Source organism: Petaurus breviceps, unplaced genomic scaffold (assembly GCF_028583685.1).
Source record: "Petaurus breviceps papuanus isolate PSGF00001 unplaced genomic scaffold, PetGlider_PUasm1.0 176, whole genome shotgun sequence".
Classification (NCBI taxonomy): Eukaryota; Metazoa; Chordata; class Mammalia; order Diprotodontia; family Petauridae; genus Petaurus; species Petaurus breviceps.
The window spans coordinates 13684941-13704059 of NW_027185771.1; the positions used below are offsets into that span (position 1 = coordinate 13684941).

Genomic DNA, 19119 nt, shown 5'->3' on the forward strand with positions numbered 1-19119 from the left:
AAACCAAGTCCTCTAGTTCCAAATCCTGTGTGATTTCCAGAAACCTTTGTCAGGTCTATCTGTATAAAAAGCACTTACACATTCAGGAATCTTTAAAATGATGACAGACCCCTTCCCTATTCCTCTACTGAACAACAAAGATCTTAGGTTCTCTCTTATTGGTCAAAACTGCCCCACGATGAAAATTCCTTCTTGGTATTAAAATTCATACCTTTTGATTTCAAAACAATTTTATTAATATCTTCATTTTTATATCATCTACATTCCTCAATATGCCTTTCCCTCCTCCCCCATACAGCCATCCTTAGAATAAAAACTTAAAAAGTGGGGAAAAATAATTCCAAAAAACTAACCAACAAACAAATCAAAATCAAAGTTGCATGAAGTGCTCGGTACTCATACCCCCACCTCTACAAAGCAAGGAGGGTGCAGCATTCTCATATCTCTCCTTTGGGGCCAAGCTTGCATGACTTTTCATTTGTTTCTTCATTTTCAATCCATCTGTTGGATTAATGCAAACGCTTCTGTTGTTCTTTCTGGTAGCCCACCACATAATTTGAATTACTTCCTGTAAAACAAACCACAGTTGAATCAAAATAATTGCATCAACTTTCCCCTCTCTCCTTTCAGCCTCCCCTCAAAACAAACAAACAAAGCCTTCAGTATCTCCCTATTCACTACAGAATAGTACAGTGGAAAGAAGGCTGGTGTTACATTTGAAAGGCTTCATTTTGAATCAAGGCAAGTTACTTCCTGGTCTTTGTGCTTCAGTTTTATCATCTGAAAAATGGGTACCTCGGTATAATAATTGTAATAATAATAATAATTTACATAGCGTTTAAAAATTTGCAAGATCCTTTGCTTATGTTAACCCCTTTGATCCCCACAACAGCCCAAGATTTAAGAGCTATCATGCCCATTTAACAGATGGGTAATGGATAGATTATGGGAAGACCTATGTTCAAATATCACTTCTGATATTTAGTAGCTGTGTAACCAAGGACAAGTCATTTTTTTAAAAAGACTGAATTTCTTATTCTAAAATAGAATAATAACTATTCTACCTCCATCTCATAGGGCAGTTGTGAAGTTCAAATGAGACAATGGATGTAAAGCATTTTGCAAATATCAGATATATGTTATTACCAACCTCATGGGGGGTTGTGAGAAAATGCCTTTTGTAAACCATAAAATACTACAGAATGGGAGCTATTTTTATTACTATCACCAAAATAACTCTTATTCTTGGCCTTCAATGCCCTCAGTGCCCTGGCCTCAATCTGCCTTTTCTATTATCTGTTGTGCTCTACACTCTATACAACTCAGCCTTTCTAGGCTAATTATCATTCCCCAAAGATTCCTTATTCCTCCTTGACTTGTCATTCTCATCATTGGAATATCCATCCAACGTCCTGCCAAGTCTCTGCCTACCAAACTCCTTTGAGAACTAGCTCCAATACCACCACCTCCAAGAAGCCTTCCTTTATTGATTCCCTCCTTCTCCCTTACTTATATGCATTCCTATAGTTTCTGGTGCTTACGTAGGCCATGCTATATTCTGCCTTCTATCCACATACTAGTCTTATATTAGACCATCTCAGTGAGTTCCAGTTGCTCTGAGCTGCCAGAGCCCATTTCTAATATCTATATTCTCTAACTGATGCACTGTGATTGGGACTCATGAGGCACCATGATCCCAGAGGAAATCCAGTGACAAACAATACAATGGACAAGAGAAAGGAATGTGGTACATGTAAGTAGGAGGGAACCTGTCCCTAGGACCACAGCATCATAGATTTGGAGTTAAAAAGGACCTCAAAGCTCATCTAGTCCATTTTACAGAGGAGGTCCAAGGTAGTTAAGTGACTTTCCTACACATGCTGATACCAAGCAGCAGTGGGGAAATTTGAACCCAAGTCTTAAGACTTCAATTCTAACACTGTTTCCACCATACTTGGTGGAAAAGGCATCCTGAAGGACAGGGATGTCTGGGAAAGGAGGTAGAATGACTATAGGGGCCCAATCAATGATTAGCAGATTGACAGCCCAAATGCCATGCAAGTAGCCATGAAATATTAAAAGAACTAAGGTTCTGGAGCCTTGGATCAGTCACACAAGGAGGACTTGTGGAAAGGCATTGATGAGAATCATTCACGGTAAGACGACATGGAGAGATTCTGATCTGCACTGGAGTAAGGAGTGCCCACACCAAAGCATTTAAATAAATGCCAGTCTCTAAGTTCTGTGAGGGCAGGAACTGTGTTCTGAACAACTTTGTATCCTGCACAGCACCCAGCACAATGCCTTGAGCACAGTTGGATCAACAGAGATAGTGGCTGAATGAACAAAAGGAAAGATGGAAGGAAAGAAAAAAGGAAGGAAGGAAAGAATGGAGAAGGGGATGGAGGGAGGAAGGAAGGAAGGAAGGAAGGAAGGAAGGAAGGAAGGAAGGAAGGAAGGAAGGAAGGAAGGAATGGAGAGGGAGAGGGAGGAAGGAAGGAAGGAAAGGAGAGGGGGAGGGAGGAAGGAAGGAAGGAAGGAGAGAATGGAGAGGGGGAGGGAGGAAGGAAGGAAGGAAGGAGAGAATGGAGAGGGGAGGGAGGAAGGAAGGAAGGAAGGAAGGAAGGAAGGAAGGAAGGAAGGAAGGAAGGAAGGAAGGAAGGAAGGAGAGAATGGAGAGAATGGAGACGGGGAGGGAGGAAGGAAGGAAGGAAAAAAGGGAGAGGGAGAAGGAGGAAGGAAGGAGGGAAGGAAGAATGACTAGAGGACACAAATGTAAATAGAAAGGCACTGTGGTCTAATGCCAAGGGCAATGGACTGGATGGGAGAAGACTTGAATTTTTGTCTCATTTGTGCCACACATTAGTTATGAAACCTGGGCTAAGTGATCTTCTCTCTATATCAAGGAAAGGTGGACTAGCTTACCTGTAAGATTCCTGCCCCTTTTCACACATAATTAACATTATGTAATTAAATTTAATCACAGATTTTTTTTAAAGTTGCATTTTCAATTCATTCTAGCAGTATCAACTCACACAGGCTTTCCATTAATCTTAAGAAAACTCAATATATGAGCAGTTTCCAAAAACAGGTTAGCAGGTCAATTTTCTTATTTCAAAAGCCTTCTTTCCTCCATGTGAGGGCAAGGGAAGATGGGCAACGATGGCGGAAGAGAGAAAGATAAGAGGAGAAGAGTCAGATCGTTGATAAAAGCATATATTAAGCCCCTAAGCCTTAGGGATACATAGAAAGATAGAAACATGGTCCTCAGGTGACAGATGTAATGCCATTCTCTGGGCAGTAATTAAATCCCTCCCAGTCTGGCAGGATCTTCTAAGGTTATACCTAGCTGGTATTGCCTTCCAGAGCCCAGGGTCACTCCCATGTCATAATGGATATCATAATGGGATTTTTGTAGCAGGTTGGTGACACGCATTATCCTAGCTGATTCTTAAAACAAGCCAGTGAAGAAGGTTTTATAAGTATTACCACCACTTCATAAATGAAAAAAAAGGGGGGGGAGGCAGAGAAATTCAACAACTGACCAAAGGACCAGAGCTAATGAGAGACAGTGCTGGGACTCAAATCCAGATCTGTTTGATTTCAAGTCTTTTTTTTTTTCCCACTTTGGCAATGGTCATTTCATTCTTTAGCCAAAACAAGGCACTCTGCCTCCTTTCATGTGCTCACAACACAGGAATAAACAAAAAAAGAACACACTCTTATCTTACCCACAACTTCCTTGTAAGATTTATTTTTTAGGTTTTGTCCATCTGGAAAATCAACAAGAAAGACTTCTGGTTAGGAAGGTAACTTGAAAGGTCCTAAAGAAACCTAGCTCCCCCATAAACACCCCAGCAAAGATCTAAAGGGGCACCAGATAAAGGGGAACAAAGAGAAACATCAGCAAACTCCTCCATGCAGTCTAGAAAGACACACAAACATAGCCAAAAGTCTGCAGGTGCTTGGAGGGGGCATGGGGGTGGGAATGGGGATCCGGCATGGGTGCTGGTAAATAGGGCCTGAGGCCAGATGCATTGGGAGTGGCGGGTTTGGGGAGGAGGCATGAAACTAAGACAATTTTTCATAAACAGGATCTTAAGCCAGTGGGATCTTGGTCCTGATCTCTTGAAACAGTCGTGTTGGTGGGGGCAGAACCAGCTCCCAGTAGATCATTGTCCAGGGAATTGAGGTTAGGCAGAAGAGGCTTTGGAGCACTCCTAGCCATAAGCAGGAAACAGGGAAAGTTCAAAGACCAGGCACAGGATCCAGGAGACCTTCCAGGAAGCCTAGGATCAATACAATCTCTGACAATCTTTGACATAGCTTATCAGGGCCATAACAAGGGATGAAACCCACTCCAGATGATGGGCTGTACAAGGCTAAATAGACAGAGACAGACCAAAGCAAATAGCTGCCTTTGACCAAGATGAGATACAGGCAGAAGCCTGGGATTGTGGCAGAGGGTGTTGCATTATCTGTCACCAAATCCAGAGCTAAATTGGCAGCAGCTTCCAGACTAAGGGAGCCAACAGGACCTGAAGAGGCCTGACCTCCAACAGCTAGCTCAGGATGGAGCAGAGTCTGGAATCTCCTATCTAGGACCAGAAGCTGGAAACATGAGGAAGTGGAGGAACATTCTGAATATATTACAGAAACACTACGGATTAAAAGAAGTATGAGAAGAAAAGCCACTCCAGAGTCTGGAGAAATGAATGGCTTAACCACAAGGACTTTAAGAGTGACCAGAGGAAATGAAACAAAGGAAAAAGTAAAATGAGAGTACTTGAGGAAAAAATTGGAAGAATAAAGTGGTTTAGAATAGAAGGTGGGAAAGCCTATTTAAGTAATAGATTCCCTGAAAAACAGAATGGAGCAAACAGAATTCAATGATTTCATGAGACAATAAAAAAACAAAAGAAAGTAAAAAGAAAAAATTAGAACACGTAAGGTATCTACTATTAAAAACAACTGACCTATCAAAAAGTCAAAGAAAGATAATTTAAGAATTATTGTACTCCTTGAAAATGTAACCAAAGGGAAAAAACCATGAGATATTTAAGGAGAGTCATAAAATAAATTGCCTAGCTCTATTAAAGAGTAAAATGGGCAGAGTGAAAAGAGAAAGAATTTACTAGTCACCACCTGAAAGAAAACAAAATAGGAAGACTTTATTAGTCACCTTCTGAAAGAAATCCTAAACTGAAAACACCCAGGAACATGATAGCCCAAATCCAGAGCTTTCAAGATGCAGAATAAAAAGAATAGACAAGCCAGAAAGAAAGTTCAAATACCAAGAAACCACAGTCATGATCACACAAGACTATACTGTTACTACTACATAAGAGAAAAAATTTGGTCATGTGATATTCTAAATGGAAAAAGAAAAAGGCTTACAACCAAAAGTTAACATTCTGGAAAACTGAGTATAATTATACAAGTGGAAATGGGTGTTTAATAGAATAGAGGACTTTCAATTAGTTTTTGTAAAAGGATCAGAGCTGGGTACAATATAAACACTGAAATGAAAATATTGGAGACAAGAGAAATGCACAGGAGTAAATACATTTGACTAACTGAAATGGGTTAAATGATGAAGTGCTAGGATTCCATAGGGGGAGAGGAAATAAGTATAAGAAGAAATGATTCTGGGCTAAGTGAAGAGAAAGAGAGGAATGGAATAAGGCCACTTCAGTTATAGATAACTAATGCTGATAATATTTCATTTGTCACCTTTTTTTGTAAAGAGGGAACAGGGAGAAAAGAGAAGGAAAAATAAAAGAAGATATATTTGTGGGGGGAAAAAAACCAATCAGTAATGAATGTGAAGGGGATGAATTCATCCATCAAAAGGAAGTTGAATTAAAAAGTAGAATCCAGATTTATTTTAAGAATACACAATTGATATATAAGATTAAAATGAGGAGCACTTCAACAGTCTGTTGAAGTAGAATTTATTTTTCCTCATCTGAGTTAAAAAACAAACAAACAGGAGCAGGAATCATGGTCTCAAATGAGGCAATAGTAAAAATAGGGATGCTTAAAAGAGGCAAAGTATTTTATGCTTTAAGACATCACAGGTAATGAAATAATGTCAATTATATATATATGGAGAGAGAGAGAGGGCACACACAAAAAAGCTAATTGAATCATAGGGAGAAATAGCAAACTATAACAGTTGGAGATCTTAATGTACCCCTTCCAGATTTAGACAATTTTAACAAAAAACAAAATAAATATGTTAAAGATCTGAAAGAGTTTTAGAAAAGTTAGAGATGGTAGAACTGGGGATGGGGAAGAAGGAAGGGAAGAAGCATTTATTAAGCACCTTACTAAGCTCTAGGCACTGTGAAAGCAGTATATAAATATTATTTCGTTTGATTCACATAACACCCCTGGAGGTAGGTGCTATTATTTTCCATTTTACAGTTGAGGAAAATGAGACTGACAAAGGTTAAATGATTTACTTGGGATCACAAAACTAATGAGTGTCTGAGGCTGGACTTGAACTCAGGTCTTCCTGATTCTTCACCTAGCACTCTATCCACTGTGCCACTTACTTGCCTCTAGACAAAGGAATATGCATTTTCTTTTTGAAAGAAATATACACATTTTTCAGTAGTTCATGGCACTTTAAGAAAAATTGACCATGGATTAGGTTTGGTAAACTATGATTTGGGGGCCATATCTGGCAAAATTCCTGACCTTTATGCCTCCTTGTGAGTCAATTAGACAAAGCATGTATATGGGCAGCATACATGTTCTATGCATACAGAGAAAACAAAGAAAAAAATGAAGAACATTAATGAAATAACTTTTAAAAATGAACAAAAGAGAGCAGAAGGAAGTTCAGAAGGGGTCACAAACAATCAGGGCAGTGCTGGTACTACCATGTTAAAATTCTCAGCTTCCTATATGATTCTCTTTTTCTGATCTTCTTTGTATATGGGAATGTTCATGTTCATCAAGTTAATAATAAAGAAAATTTCTAAAGCCAAAATAAAGGAAAAAACCCAAGAAGATCTCTCTGAAGATAAAATGAGGACAGTTTTAAACATGCTATTGGGTGGGCATCTTTTCAAATTACAAATTATACTAATAATATAATTTGATAATAGAATAAAATGCAATGTAAAGTGTTATGTTTTATTTAAATAATAGATTATATTGAAACACAGGATCCTGGGGTTTAGAGTCAGAAGGGAATTTAGAAATTGTCCAGTTTAACATCAACATTGTCATCATCAATAATTATTCACTTTCTATGGCACTTTACATTTCACTAAGTGCTTTCCCATGAACTATAGGGATTCTTGACCCCCGTTTATTTTATTTTATTTTGCTTTTTTGGAGGGGGGAAGGTAGGGCAATTGGGGATAAGTGACTTGCCCAAGGTCACACAGCTAGTTTTTTTTTGTGTAAACTGTTTGAGGTCAGATTTGAACTCAGGTCCTCCTGACTCCAGGGCTAGTGCTCTATTCACTGTGCCACCTAGCCACCTCCTTGTCCCCAGTTTATAGATGGGGAAACTGAGATTTATAGAGTTAAGCAAGTGACTTGCCTAGAGTCTCACAGCTAATAATTGAGTGTGAGAGTTGGATCTGAAGCCAGGCTTTGTACTGCCCTAAGTTCAGTGCCTTTTCTACCAAACCAATGACTTGCCCAAAGTGCATGGATTAAGTAACAGATAAAGAATTATAGCCTTCTCACTTTCCTTGACCTGGGCATGCTAACTTTCATTTGAATCCAGTTACCGCAGAAGCGGAAAATAAAATTGCAACCAGATTAAAATTATATTATTATATATACAAGCACTAATTAAAGTTGAAATTTGTCAGTTCCTGCTTGTTTTGTTCTGTTATGTGAATTCATGAGCCAAGAAGTTTGAAAAGGAGCATGACTCACTTTATGACTGATTTCATGCAGTGTAGTTCAAAAGACACTACATTTAAACTCAGAACCTAAAGTTACTCCCTGTATACAGTAGTTACTTAAGCAATGTTTGTTGTATATAATTGTTGTTGCTATAGATTCAAATTGGATTGGTCCAGTTCAGTAGTTCTCAAACTTTTTGGTCTCAGGATCCCTTTACTCATTTAAAAATGAATGACATCTCAAAGTTTTAATTTAAATATTTGTTTTTATTTATTTGTAAAATATGTTATTTTAAATTTGTTTTATTTATAAAGTATTATTTTATTTGATATAATATATAGTTATATATTATATACAAGTGTATATAATTTGTATTATAGCATATTATATTACTTTATGTATACTTAAAAAAATCTAAACAAGTATTAAAATATATTGCCATTATAATTAATATAATTAACTATATAACATATCTATATCAATATTTACCATATTAGAAATTAAAATTTGATAATTAAAAAATTTATTTGCTAATTGATTTAAAATAACAATAGTAAATCTGTAGTGTTAACACAAATAATATATTTCAATGAAAAAAAATGTATTTTCCAAAACAAAAAAAAATTAGGGAGAAGAGTGACATTGTGTTACATATTTTTGCAAATCTCTTTAATGTCTACCTTAAAAAAAAGAAAATTGGATTTTCTTATTTGCTTCTGCATTTAGTCTGTTTTGATATATTGTTTTGGTTGAAGAAAATCCTGTTTCACACAGATATGTAGTTGGAAAAGGGAACAGTATTTTAATAGGCAAATAATATCTTAGTGTTACTGTGAAAAGTTTTGACCTCGTAGATCCCCTGAAAAGTGTCTTGGGGACTCACAGGGGTCTGCAGACCACAGTTTGAGAACCACTAATCTAGTTGAAAGAATCTGGTATTGGAATGTTATCGGTTGGAATTTCAGCTCTGATGTCTCCTTGCTGTGTGACCTGGAGCCCTCTCTGGGTCTGGTTTTTCCTCTATAAAATGAGGGTCTTGGACCAGACATTCTGTAAGGTCCTTTCCATCTCTAAATCTTATGATTTCTATACCTTCTAGTTTCTATTAAAGACATAACCACAAAGAAATCACTAGTTCTCTTTCTCCTCAAAATTTCCAAAGAAATTTGAGAATTCTTTTGATTGACTACACTTTTATCAGAAGTAGACCTGATCACCTTCAGCTTGGGTAGTAAAACTGTAAAATGCACAAATTAGGCTTAAATACTATTTCCTAAAAGTACTGTATTGGTCTGAATGCCACAAGCCACATATCTTCCCCTCCTCCTGACTCTCCTCCTTCCCACAAAATCTGGATGTTACAAGATTTGAGTATGGCTTGTTACTGTTCAGTTGTTAAGTCATGTCTGACTCTCCATGACCCCATTTGGGGTTTTCTTAGTAAAGATACTGGAGCGGTTTGCCATTTACTTCTCCAGTTCATTTGACAGAGGAGGAAACTGAGGCAAACAAGGTGAAGTGACTTGCTCAGGGTCACACAGCTAGTAAGTGTGTCTGAGGCTGGATTTGAACTCATGAAGATGAGTCTTCCTGATTCCAAGCCCAGTGCTCTATCCACTGTGCCACCTAGCTGAGTAAAGCTAGGCAAGGCTAGGTCAGTATTAGAAAGAACTCTAATATGGCAAAATTGAAATTGAAGTGAATTATAAAATGATGCAGTCACATTTAATGTGAACCAAAATTCAATAAATGCATTTCCTGTGAACATGTTGCGTGAGCTCTTCCATTAGACTGTAAGCTCCTTGAGGTCAGACTGTCTTTTGCCTCTTTTTGTATTCTTATCTCTTAGCACAGGATGAAGTGCACAAGTCTTTAAATGTTATCAATTGGTGAATAGTTGAGGGTTTTAATGTTTCTCTAAGTTGTTAGTGTGCACATCAATCATCTTGGGTGTATGTGCACCATATTTACAACAGTCATATTAATTTTTTTTGGAGGGTAATTGGGGTTAAGGGACTTGCCCAAGGTCATACAGCTAGTTTTTTGTGTTATGATTTGAACTCAGGTCCTTCTGACTCCAGGGCCGGTGCTCTGTTCATTGTGCCACCTAGCTGCCCCTATATTAATTTTTTTTAAGCCCTTAACAAAATGGACAAAAGGAAAAATACTTCAGAGTGAAACATTGCCAGTGCAAAAAAGCAGAGGCTTGTTATTACACCAGAACAGAAATGTGACGTAATTGAATAGCACGAATGTGGTCATAGTGACTGGTATAGAATGAAACATAAGCATGCCCAAATCTAGGGTACGGAATATTTTAAAACATGTAAACAAACTAAAAGAAAAAGACAGAGTTGTGCCTGCTTTTATGGTTTGCAAACAATTATAAGGAAAAGATCTTTTAACTGTGTGGATTGAAGATTGTCATAAAAATGAATTCCCCTTAGCAGAGCAGCCTTTCAGAATAAAATTTCGAGTATAATTAAGGCAGTGAAAGAAAGGGGAGCTTAAGAGGACAGCAAAGAAACTTTTACTGCAAGTGTTGCTTGGTTTGCTCACTTTAAAAATCAAGTCCAATTGTATAATGTTAAAGTCACTGGAGAGGCGTCTGGTGCAAATGAGGATTTTAGCAGCAATTAAATATCCTGATGTTTTAAAGATGATAATTAAAGAAGAGGGATATACAAATTTTTAATGCAGGTGAAACAGGTTTATTCTGGGAAAAGATGCCTTCTAGAACTCACATCTTGAAGAAAGAAAAAACTCAACCTAGATCTTCACTATCTCAGGACTATCTAACATTTTTATTGGGAGGTAGGCCCTCAGACACCTCCTAGCTGTGTGACCCTGGGCAAGTCCCTTTACCCTGTTTGCCTCAGTTTCCTCCTCTGTCAAATGAGCTGGAGAAGGAAATGGCAAACCACTGTAGTAACCTTGCCAAGAAAACCCCAAATGGGGTCACAGAGTCAGACATGACTGAACAACTGACTGAAATGCAGAAGGGGACCCTAAAATCAGCTGGTTTTGAAATTCTTGCTTTGAGAAGCTAATGCCATCAATCTAGTCTTTTGGTGGTCAGATAAGAAAGCTTGGTGACCAAAGCTGTTTTTAAAGACTTGTTTACAAGTATTTTGGCCCAGCTTCTAGAAAACATTTCAAGGACAACAATATCATGTCTAAAGTATTGCTGATCTGAGATAAAACCCCAGGTCATCTGATTATACTTGGTTCATTGTGTGAGAATGTAAACATGTAAATTCCCCTTGATGTGTATAAAACTCTGCACTGTCCAGTGTATCCCTGAAGATTTCAGGAAAGAGAAACAAAAGAAAATATTTTAAAACATATATAAATATGTCTCATATATGTACATATATAAAATATTTTAAGCATATCAGTGTAGCTTATCTTGAAGTACATTACTCAATCATTTTTTAATTTTACTTTCCATAACTACTCTATTACTTTGTAATAAGACTGAATCAGAAATACATTGTGCTTTTCCTTTGCTGTTATGTTAATTAACAGATGAAAACATTCTGTAAAATATTCATTACATATTTTCATTGGGCTGGAACCAAAGACTATCTTACACATAATTACAACTTCAAATAGTAGAGATTTAAATAATGCAGCTACTTCAGAGGATTCATCTTCTGTACAAATCAGGAGCTAGCTATTCAAATTCTATTCTTTTTTATATTTTGTTTTTGTTTTGCTTTTTTTTTTTTGGCTTTTTGGAGGGCAATTGGGTTTAAGTAACTTGCCCACGGTCACATGGCTAGATTTTTTTTGGTTTTGTGTGTTAAGTGTCTTGAGGTGGGATCTGAACTGAGGTCCTCCTGACTGTAGGGTCAGCACTCTACTCCCTGCGCCACCTAGCCGCACCTCAAATTCTATTCCTGGTAAGAGAAAAATAGTAAAATTGAAGTTCATAATAAAAACGAATATACCATCTTTATCTGAAGTGACAGAAATATAAAATCCTCACTCATAAGAGATATATTTTGTATAATTATATTTCCCTGTCATTTTGGTCTTTTTGCATTGAAGTGTTCATGATGATCTGCAATGGATGTAACCGCAGCTTATGAGTGAACATCCATGGCAAAAAATAAATAACAAATCACTATCTGTGTTGCTATTATTCAGTCATGTTTGACTCTTGGTGGCCCCATTTGGGGTTTTCTTGGCATACATACTGGAGCAGTTTGCTATTTCTTTCTTTGGCTCATTTGACAGATGAGGAAACTGAGGCAAACAGGGTTAAATGACTTGCCCAGGGTCACACAATTAATAAGTGTTTGAAGCTGAATTTGAACTCACTTCTTCTTGACTCTAGCATCAGCATTCCATTCCGCTGTGTCAAGGTCCTCCAAATCAGTGGGAATGTAGATATGGGGAGGAGGGTAAATATTATGTTGGAAAAAAAGGACCTTGAACTAACAAAGAAAGTAGAAGCTTGTAAACTGGGCTGTATTCTCAAATGTACATATTGTAGAATCTCTGAGATGAGAGGGACCATGGAGTCATCAAGTCCAACTTGTACCTGAATAAGAATCCTCTAAGACATATCGGGCAATTATCACAAATATTTCCTTTATGAGAGAGCCAGAGAGCAGTGGGCATGGCAAGCAATGTATATTATTATAGTCAATGCAATTGCCCATATCTCATTGGACAAGAAACAGTCACTGGTAAGACATTTCTGAATCAGTTATTACTGTTATTATTATTAATCTATGCAATGTCCTCAGACCATCAGCAAGCACACCAGAAAAGGCCCTAAGGATACAGCATTCTGAACTTCAGAGATCCAAGAAGTCCTGACCCTGGGAGGAGTAAGAGGTCAGTGCAAGAAGCAGGGCGAGACTGAGCAGGACCAACCGTCTGATCCAAAAGGGTAGAAGATGGTGAGCCTGGTCCTTACACAAAAACGCAACTCAGGAACTAAAGCTGAAGAGAGGAGTAAATCAAAGATAGCACTAGGCAGTATAAAAAATATTATAAATTGGAGGTCCCCCAAAATGAGAGAACTCATCAGCAACTGCAAAACCAAACTGCAAAACAAAGGAAAAAATGGATTTTCTGCAAGGACTACACTACAAATAGCTAGAAGAAAGGAAGCAATAAATAAAAAATAAAAGTTCTGGAGGAAAGAAATGGAAGGAGAATAGATAGTTTAGAAGAAGAAATTGTAAACGTGAACCAAGAAATGGACTCCCTGAAAATTAGAATAGACCAAAAAGGAATTGTTGGCTCCATCACACAGCAAAACCAACTAAATAAAAATAATAAAACTGAAAGATAGAAAAAAAAACTTAAGATCTAACATAAAAAATAATTGACCTGGAAAACTCGTCATGGAGAGATAATTTAAGAATTAGTGGACTTCCTAGAAACCATTTTTTAAAAAAAGTCTACATACTATATAACGAGAAAGTAAAAAATGAAAATTGCTTAGCTCTATTAGAACCAAAGGGCAAAGCGAAGACAAAGGTCCCTAATCACTTCTTGTTAGGGATCAAGAACCAAAACAAGTCCCAGGAATGTCATAGCCAAAATCCAGAGGTCCCACATTAAAATAAATGCTGCATACATCCTGAAATAAGTAATTCAAGTACCAAGGAACCACAGTCAGAATCACTCAAGACCCAGCAACTTTAACTGTAAAACAGAGAAGATCTTCTAATTCGGTCTTCCAGAAGGTAAAAGATAGGTTTACAGCCAAGATTAATTTACCCTGCAAAACTGAATATAATCCTATGGGAGACAGGGTAAAACAGGCTTTTAATGGAACAGAGGACTTTCAAACATTTATGACAAAAAGACCAGAGCTGAGGAGGAACTTTGAAATACAAATATGAGTGCAGAGAAACCAAGAAAGGGGTTTGTTTGTTTTTTAATTTGAGCAATTGAAATGGGGATTGAATGACAATGTATTCTTCAAAGGGCATTAGGAGAGAAAAAAGAAAAACAGAAGTCCTGATTCTGGTCCGAGGGTTTGGAGAGGGAAGAGAGAATGGGGCAGGGGCAAGAGGAAGGAATGCATTAGTATAGAAAGAAGGAAGAAGGGGGTGGACTTTGTTATTTCTTATAATTGGGGCATATGAAAAGAAAAATATACAAACATGGAGAAAGTGGAAGAGTGACGACCATCAGCTTAAATGGACAAAGGAGAGCTGAACATACACATACACACTGATGCAAACAGTATAATATAGAAATATATCACTGTCAACAGAAAACAAGCAGGGGTGGGGAAAGGGTCAAGAGGGAGAATAATGCCAAGGAGGGAACAGTCACAAAAAAAGCAAACTTCCTGATCCTAAGGGAGGGATTATAAAGGGAAAGAAAAAGTAAAGAACAAGAGTCAAAGAAGGCACCTTGGGTCGTCTCTTAAACAACCGGGGAGCAGCTGGACAAGCAAATGAATGCAATGCCATAGTATTGCACAATAAGAAATGTTAAAAGAGGTTATTTCAGAGAATCCTGTGTCGTATGAACTGATCTTGTGACGTGATCAGAACCAGGAGAATTATCTATACAAGGACAGCAACTTTCTAAAGAAAAAACACCTTTGAAAGACTTAGGAAGCCCCATCAATGCAATAACCAGTCGTGTCTGCGGAGGAGCAGTGATGAAGCATGTTGTCCATCCCCTGACAGAGAGGTGACAGACAGAAGGGACAGAAAGAGGTCTGTGTTCTGGACGTGGCCATTGTGTGGTCCGATTATGTTCATCTGTGACAAGGGTGTCTTTTTTTCTTTTGTTTTAGTTGGAGAGGAGCGAGTTGAGGGGGCAAGAGGTTAGCAATAGGGATTTTTTTTAAAAGGCCACGGAAATATTTTTTTTAACGCACTGAAAAGAACAGAAGGAAATTAACAAGGATGTACAGAAAAAGCAAAATGCTTTTTAGAGTTATGTGTAAAATATATGACTTTTCAAAAAATGCATCTAACACCCAGTTAGTGTACACAGTGAGTACTCAATTAATGCTTGTTCATTGATTGACTGTTCCACAGAACCAAGGAAACAAAAGCAAGACTAGTTAGTTAGTTTTTTTTTGGGGGGGGGGCTTTTTGGAGGAGGGAAGGTAGGGTAATTGGGATTAAGTGACTTGCCCAAGGTCACATGACTAATAAGTGTTACATGTCTGAGGCTGGATTTGAACTCAAGTGCTCCTGACTGCAGGGCTGGTGCTCTATTCACTGGGCCACCTAGCCACCCCAAGACAAATTTTTAAAGATCAGAATATCTGAATATGATTTTAGTGGGCTCTTATTCAATTTTTAAAGATTCTGGATTTCTTCAGGGTGGCTAGGTGGTGCAGTGAATAGAGTACCGGCATTGCAGTCAGGAGGACCTGAGTTCAAATCCAGTCTCAGACACTTAACACTTATTGGCTGTGTGACCTTGGGCAAGTCACTTAACCCAAATTGCCCTGCCTTCCACCCTCCAAAAATAAGTAAAAAAAAAAGTTTACTGATTTCTGAGATATCACACATGAACTTTCAATGGAGTTATGGTGGCATAGGGGGAGAGAGTGCTTGACTTGGAGTCAGGAAGTCCTGAATTTAAGTCCTTCCTTAGAACCATACTAGCTGTATGACCCTGAAAAAATCACTACATTGCTCTGATTTAGTTTCCTTCTCTGTAAAGTAGGAATAATAATAATATCTAATCCATAGTGTTGTTGTGAGGATCAAATGAGGTGATATATGTAAAGCACTTTTCAATCCTTAAGGAGTTATTATTAATTATAATTAATCAAATTAATTGTTAATAAGAAGGTTGAATGGCCTGTATTAGAAAATGCAAGTAATGGAGAAGTTACATTCATCTGGAAAGGGCTGCCATATTACTTGACTCTGGTCCTGCCCTCAGGGAGTTTACAGTCTATCTGAGAAGGAGCTGATGGGATGGGGTCTGGATTCATACTTGAAACAATTGGAGAACAGGGACTTGATCTTTGACTAAGGTCTAGAGGAGTTCAGGAGTGTGGGGCAGAATAGAAGGGTTAGGGAACTCTTCACAGGGAAATAGAACCCTAAATCCTTTGATCCTGTGAGTTCATTAGAATTGTAAAGGATGGAAAGAATTTACAAGAAACAAAGGTGGGGGCCAGCTAGGTGGAGCAGTGCAGAGAGCAACAGCCCCGGAGTCAAGAAGACCTGAGGTCAAATCTGAACTAAGACATTTACTATCTGTGTGACCCTGGACAAGTCACTTAACCCAAGTTATCTGAGAAAGAAGAAGAAGAAGAAGAAGAGGAGGGAGGGAGGAAGGAAGGAAGGAAGGTGGGAGGGTTTGGGTTAATGAATATTGGAATTAGAAAAAGGCTGAAGCAGGAATATATCAGTGTTTCCTGACCTGCCTTAGGAACTAGGACTTCAATATTGGTCAAGTAAAAGGTCTCTGAAATTACTCTAAGTCAGTAAAGTCAAGTAAAAAGTCTTTGAAAGTACTACAAAACAGGCTAGGTTGAATGTTCTCTCTGTCCCCCCTCACCTGTTCTCCTTGCCTTTCCCTAGTTATCCTGTAATAGCCTCCTTCCTCCATCCCTCTGTTCTCCTATGTTCTAATCCCCTGTTTTCTTAAAGACCCAGCTCAGATACTTTCCATCCACAAAACCTTCTCCAATCCTCCCGGTGTGAGAGTCTTCTCCACCATTTCCCTTCCACGCTTTGTCTGGATCCTTCTTTTGCCCCCATCACATTCCACCTTATATGCTGGCTTTCTGAACATAGCCTGCACCTGCCTTCTCCCTCCCCCATCAGGCTGGGAGCTCCTTTAGGGCAGGCACTGGGCCAGCTCTGTCTCCTCTGTGTTGAGCTCAATGCCCCTTATGTGCAAGACACCAATGCTGATGAACTGACCAGAAGCCTTCGGCTGCTTGATGCACTGCCCTCTGTTGGGGATGCCCTCCGCGGAGTTGCCCGGGTTTAGGATGTGACATTCATAGCCTGTGGGGCAGTGGAGAGGTTCTGCCCCATCCTCTGTGGTGCTGCAGGCCTCTGCTGGAAGACACACAGAGAGAAGCCCCGATTTATTGTACAGTACAAAGTCAGCCACGTGACCCCTTCCTGCAGAGACTGGATCCCATCATTCAGCCAGTCCCTCAGGCTCCCAGGGACAGGACACCAAACTGGAAGGGCACTCAGGGTCATCCAGACCAGAGGTTCTTAACCATTTTTTTGCATCTAGATCCCTTGGTAAAGCCTGAGGACCCCTTCTCAGAATCATGGTTTTTAAATGCATAAAATAAAATACATGGGCTTACCAGAGAAGTCAATTCTATTGAAACACAGTTCTCAAAACAGATTTTTAAAACCAACCCAAGTTCACAGACTTCAGGTTAAGGACCCATGATTTCTAGTCCAACCCATACCTAAGTAAGAATTCCCACTCCAACATTCCCAACAAATAAACAAGTAAACATTGGGTTTCTTCCACTTGAATACCTCCAGTGATGGGGAACTCATTATCTACCAAGGCAACACATTACATTTTTAGATAGTGCTAAATGTTAAGAAGTTTTTCTTTACAAAGAAGGCTAATGCCTCCTTTCAGTTTCAACCCAGCGTTCTTGGGTCAGCTTAGAACAAGTCTATTCCTTTTTTCCCATAAGAGGAGAGGGATTGGATCTATGATCTCATGAATATGTGTATGCAACACCCGGATGAACACACTCCCTTTGATCATGCAGACTGGCACCTTCTCTGCAGTTTGTAAACTCGGTTGTTTGGGGACTCCAAGAGGTTGAGTGACTAGCCCAGGGTCACACAGTCTGTGCCAGAAGCAGGATTTGAGCCCAGATTTTTTCTGAAGCCAACTCTCTATCTACTATGCCACTTGGGCTCTCATGATATCCTTTCAAATACCTGTTACAAGGAAGCCTCCCAGCTTCCTTGGCCTCCTTCGTGTCTCAGCTGGAATTCTGCCGTTTATAAGAAGACATTCCGCGTCCCCTTTGAGGCTGTCTTCCCTCCCTCTAACTGTCCTAACTGTATCTTGTCTGCACGCAGTGTTTTCATATCGTCTCCCTGTTAGATTGTGAGCTGATCCAGGAAGGGGACTTTTTGTCTTTCTGTGTATCTCTACTGCTTAGCACAGTGCCTGGTCCGTAATTGGTATTTAATAAATGCTTGTTGACTAACTGAACTGCTGAAGCCTGAAGTCCCGCCATTACAGCCTCAGTCCTCTGGCTTAATATTTTGATCCCTATTACAAAGCGAGTCTCTCCGGTTCCCCTTCCCCAAGAATTTTTCCCCTTTATCATCCATTTACACCTTTAAGGTAATGAATTTGTCAGCTACTTTCCAGAGAATGGCTTCTGAGGAGGCCCTGGAATCTGGACTCTGGAGGTAAGAGTGAGGCTGATGACTTTTGGTTGATTGGCTGTCAATTCCTAACATTCAGGTCAAGTAAATCAGAAAAATTAGGACCCAACGGAGGCTAGGTTAGACTGGAAAGTAGGACCAGAGCTGGAACTAGGAATTTTGATGCCAAATTTAAATTCAGTTTAGTGGGGTTGGAGGGTCACAGAGAATAGTTTGACCATGGGTCCAGTTCTGCTGGAAGTGGAGCATCCCATTCCCTGAAGGCAGCTAGGTGGTGCCATGGGTCTGGATTCAGGAAGATCAGAGTTCAAATGTGACTCCGGACATGTACTAACTGTGTGACCCTGGGCAAGTCATCTGACTTCTGTTTGTCTCACTTTCCTCAACTATAAAATGAGGATAATAATATTATGTACTAATACCTACTATTAAGCAGCTAGAGTGGATACACTACCAGGTCTGGAGACAGGAAGACTCATCTTCCTGAGTTCAAAGCTGGCCTCAGACACTTCCTAGCTGTGTGACCCTGGGCAAATCACTTAACCCTGTTTGCCTCAATTTACTCATCTGGAAAATGAGCTGGAGAAGGGAATGGGAAGCCAGTGTTTTTGCCAAGAAAACCTCAAATGGGGTCATGAAGAATCAGACATGACTGAAAAACAACTGAACAGCAACACCAACACCTTAGGGAAATGCCAGGTGGAAAGGCGAGTGAATCAAGCCCCTGAGTCCTGTGCCAATCGTGTGGCATTTCAGCCTTTACCCTAAGAGGGCACTGCTCACTTATAACGAGTAAGTGCCACAGGCTGGTGCACAAATTACCTCCCAGAGCTATGTTCCTCAATCCTAAGGCCAGAAGTGCCTTGGTGAATTGTAGACTTGAGAACTCATTTAGTCATTT

The 19119-nt window shown here is 39.1% G+C and overlaps 1 protein-coding gene across 1 annotated transcript in view; it reads right to left on the reverse strand.

Annotated features, from left to right (window-relative positions):
• Positions 1-212: 212 nt before the first annotated feature.
• WFDC1 (WAP four-disulfide core domain 1) overlaps positions 213-19119 on the reverse strand; it is a 49311-nt gene continuing 30404 nt past the window's right edge. Inside the window, exons 4-6 of the mRNA XM_069085650.1 lie at positions 16755-16895; positions 3732-3773; positions 213-568 (exon numbers count right to left, since the gene is read on the reverse strand). Coding sequence (XP_068941751.1) covers positions 510-568; positions 3732-3773; positions 16755-16895 — 242 coding nt within the window. The 3' untranslated portion in view covers positions 213-509. The remainder of the gene's footprint in view (positions 569-3731; positions 3774-16754; positions 16896-19119) is intronic.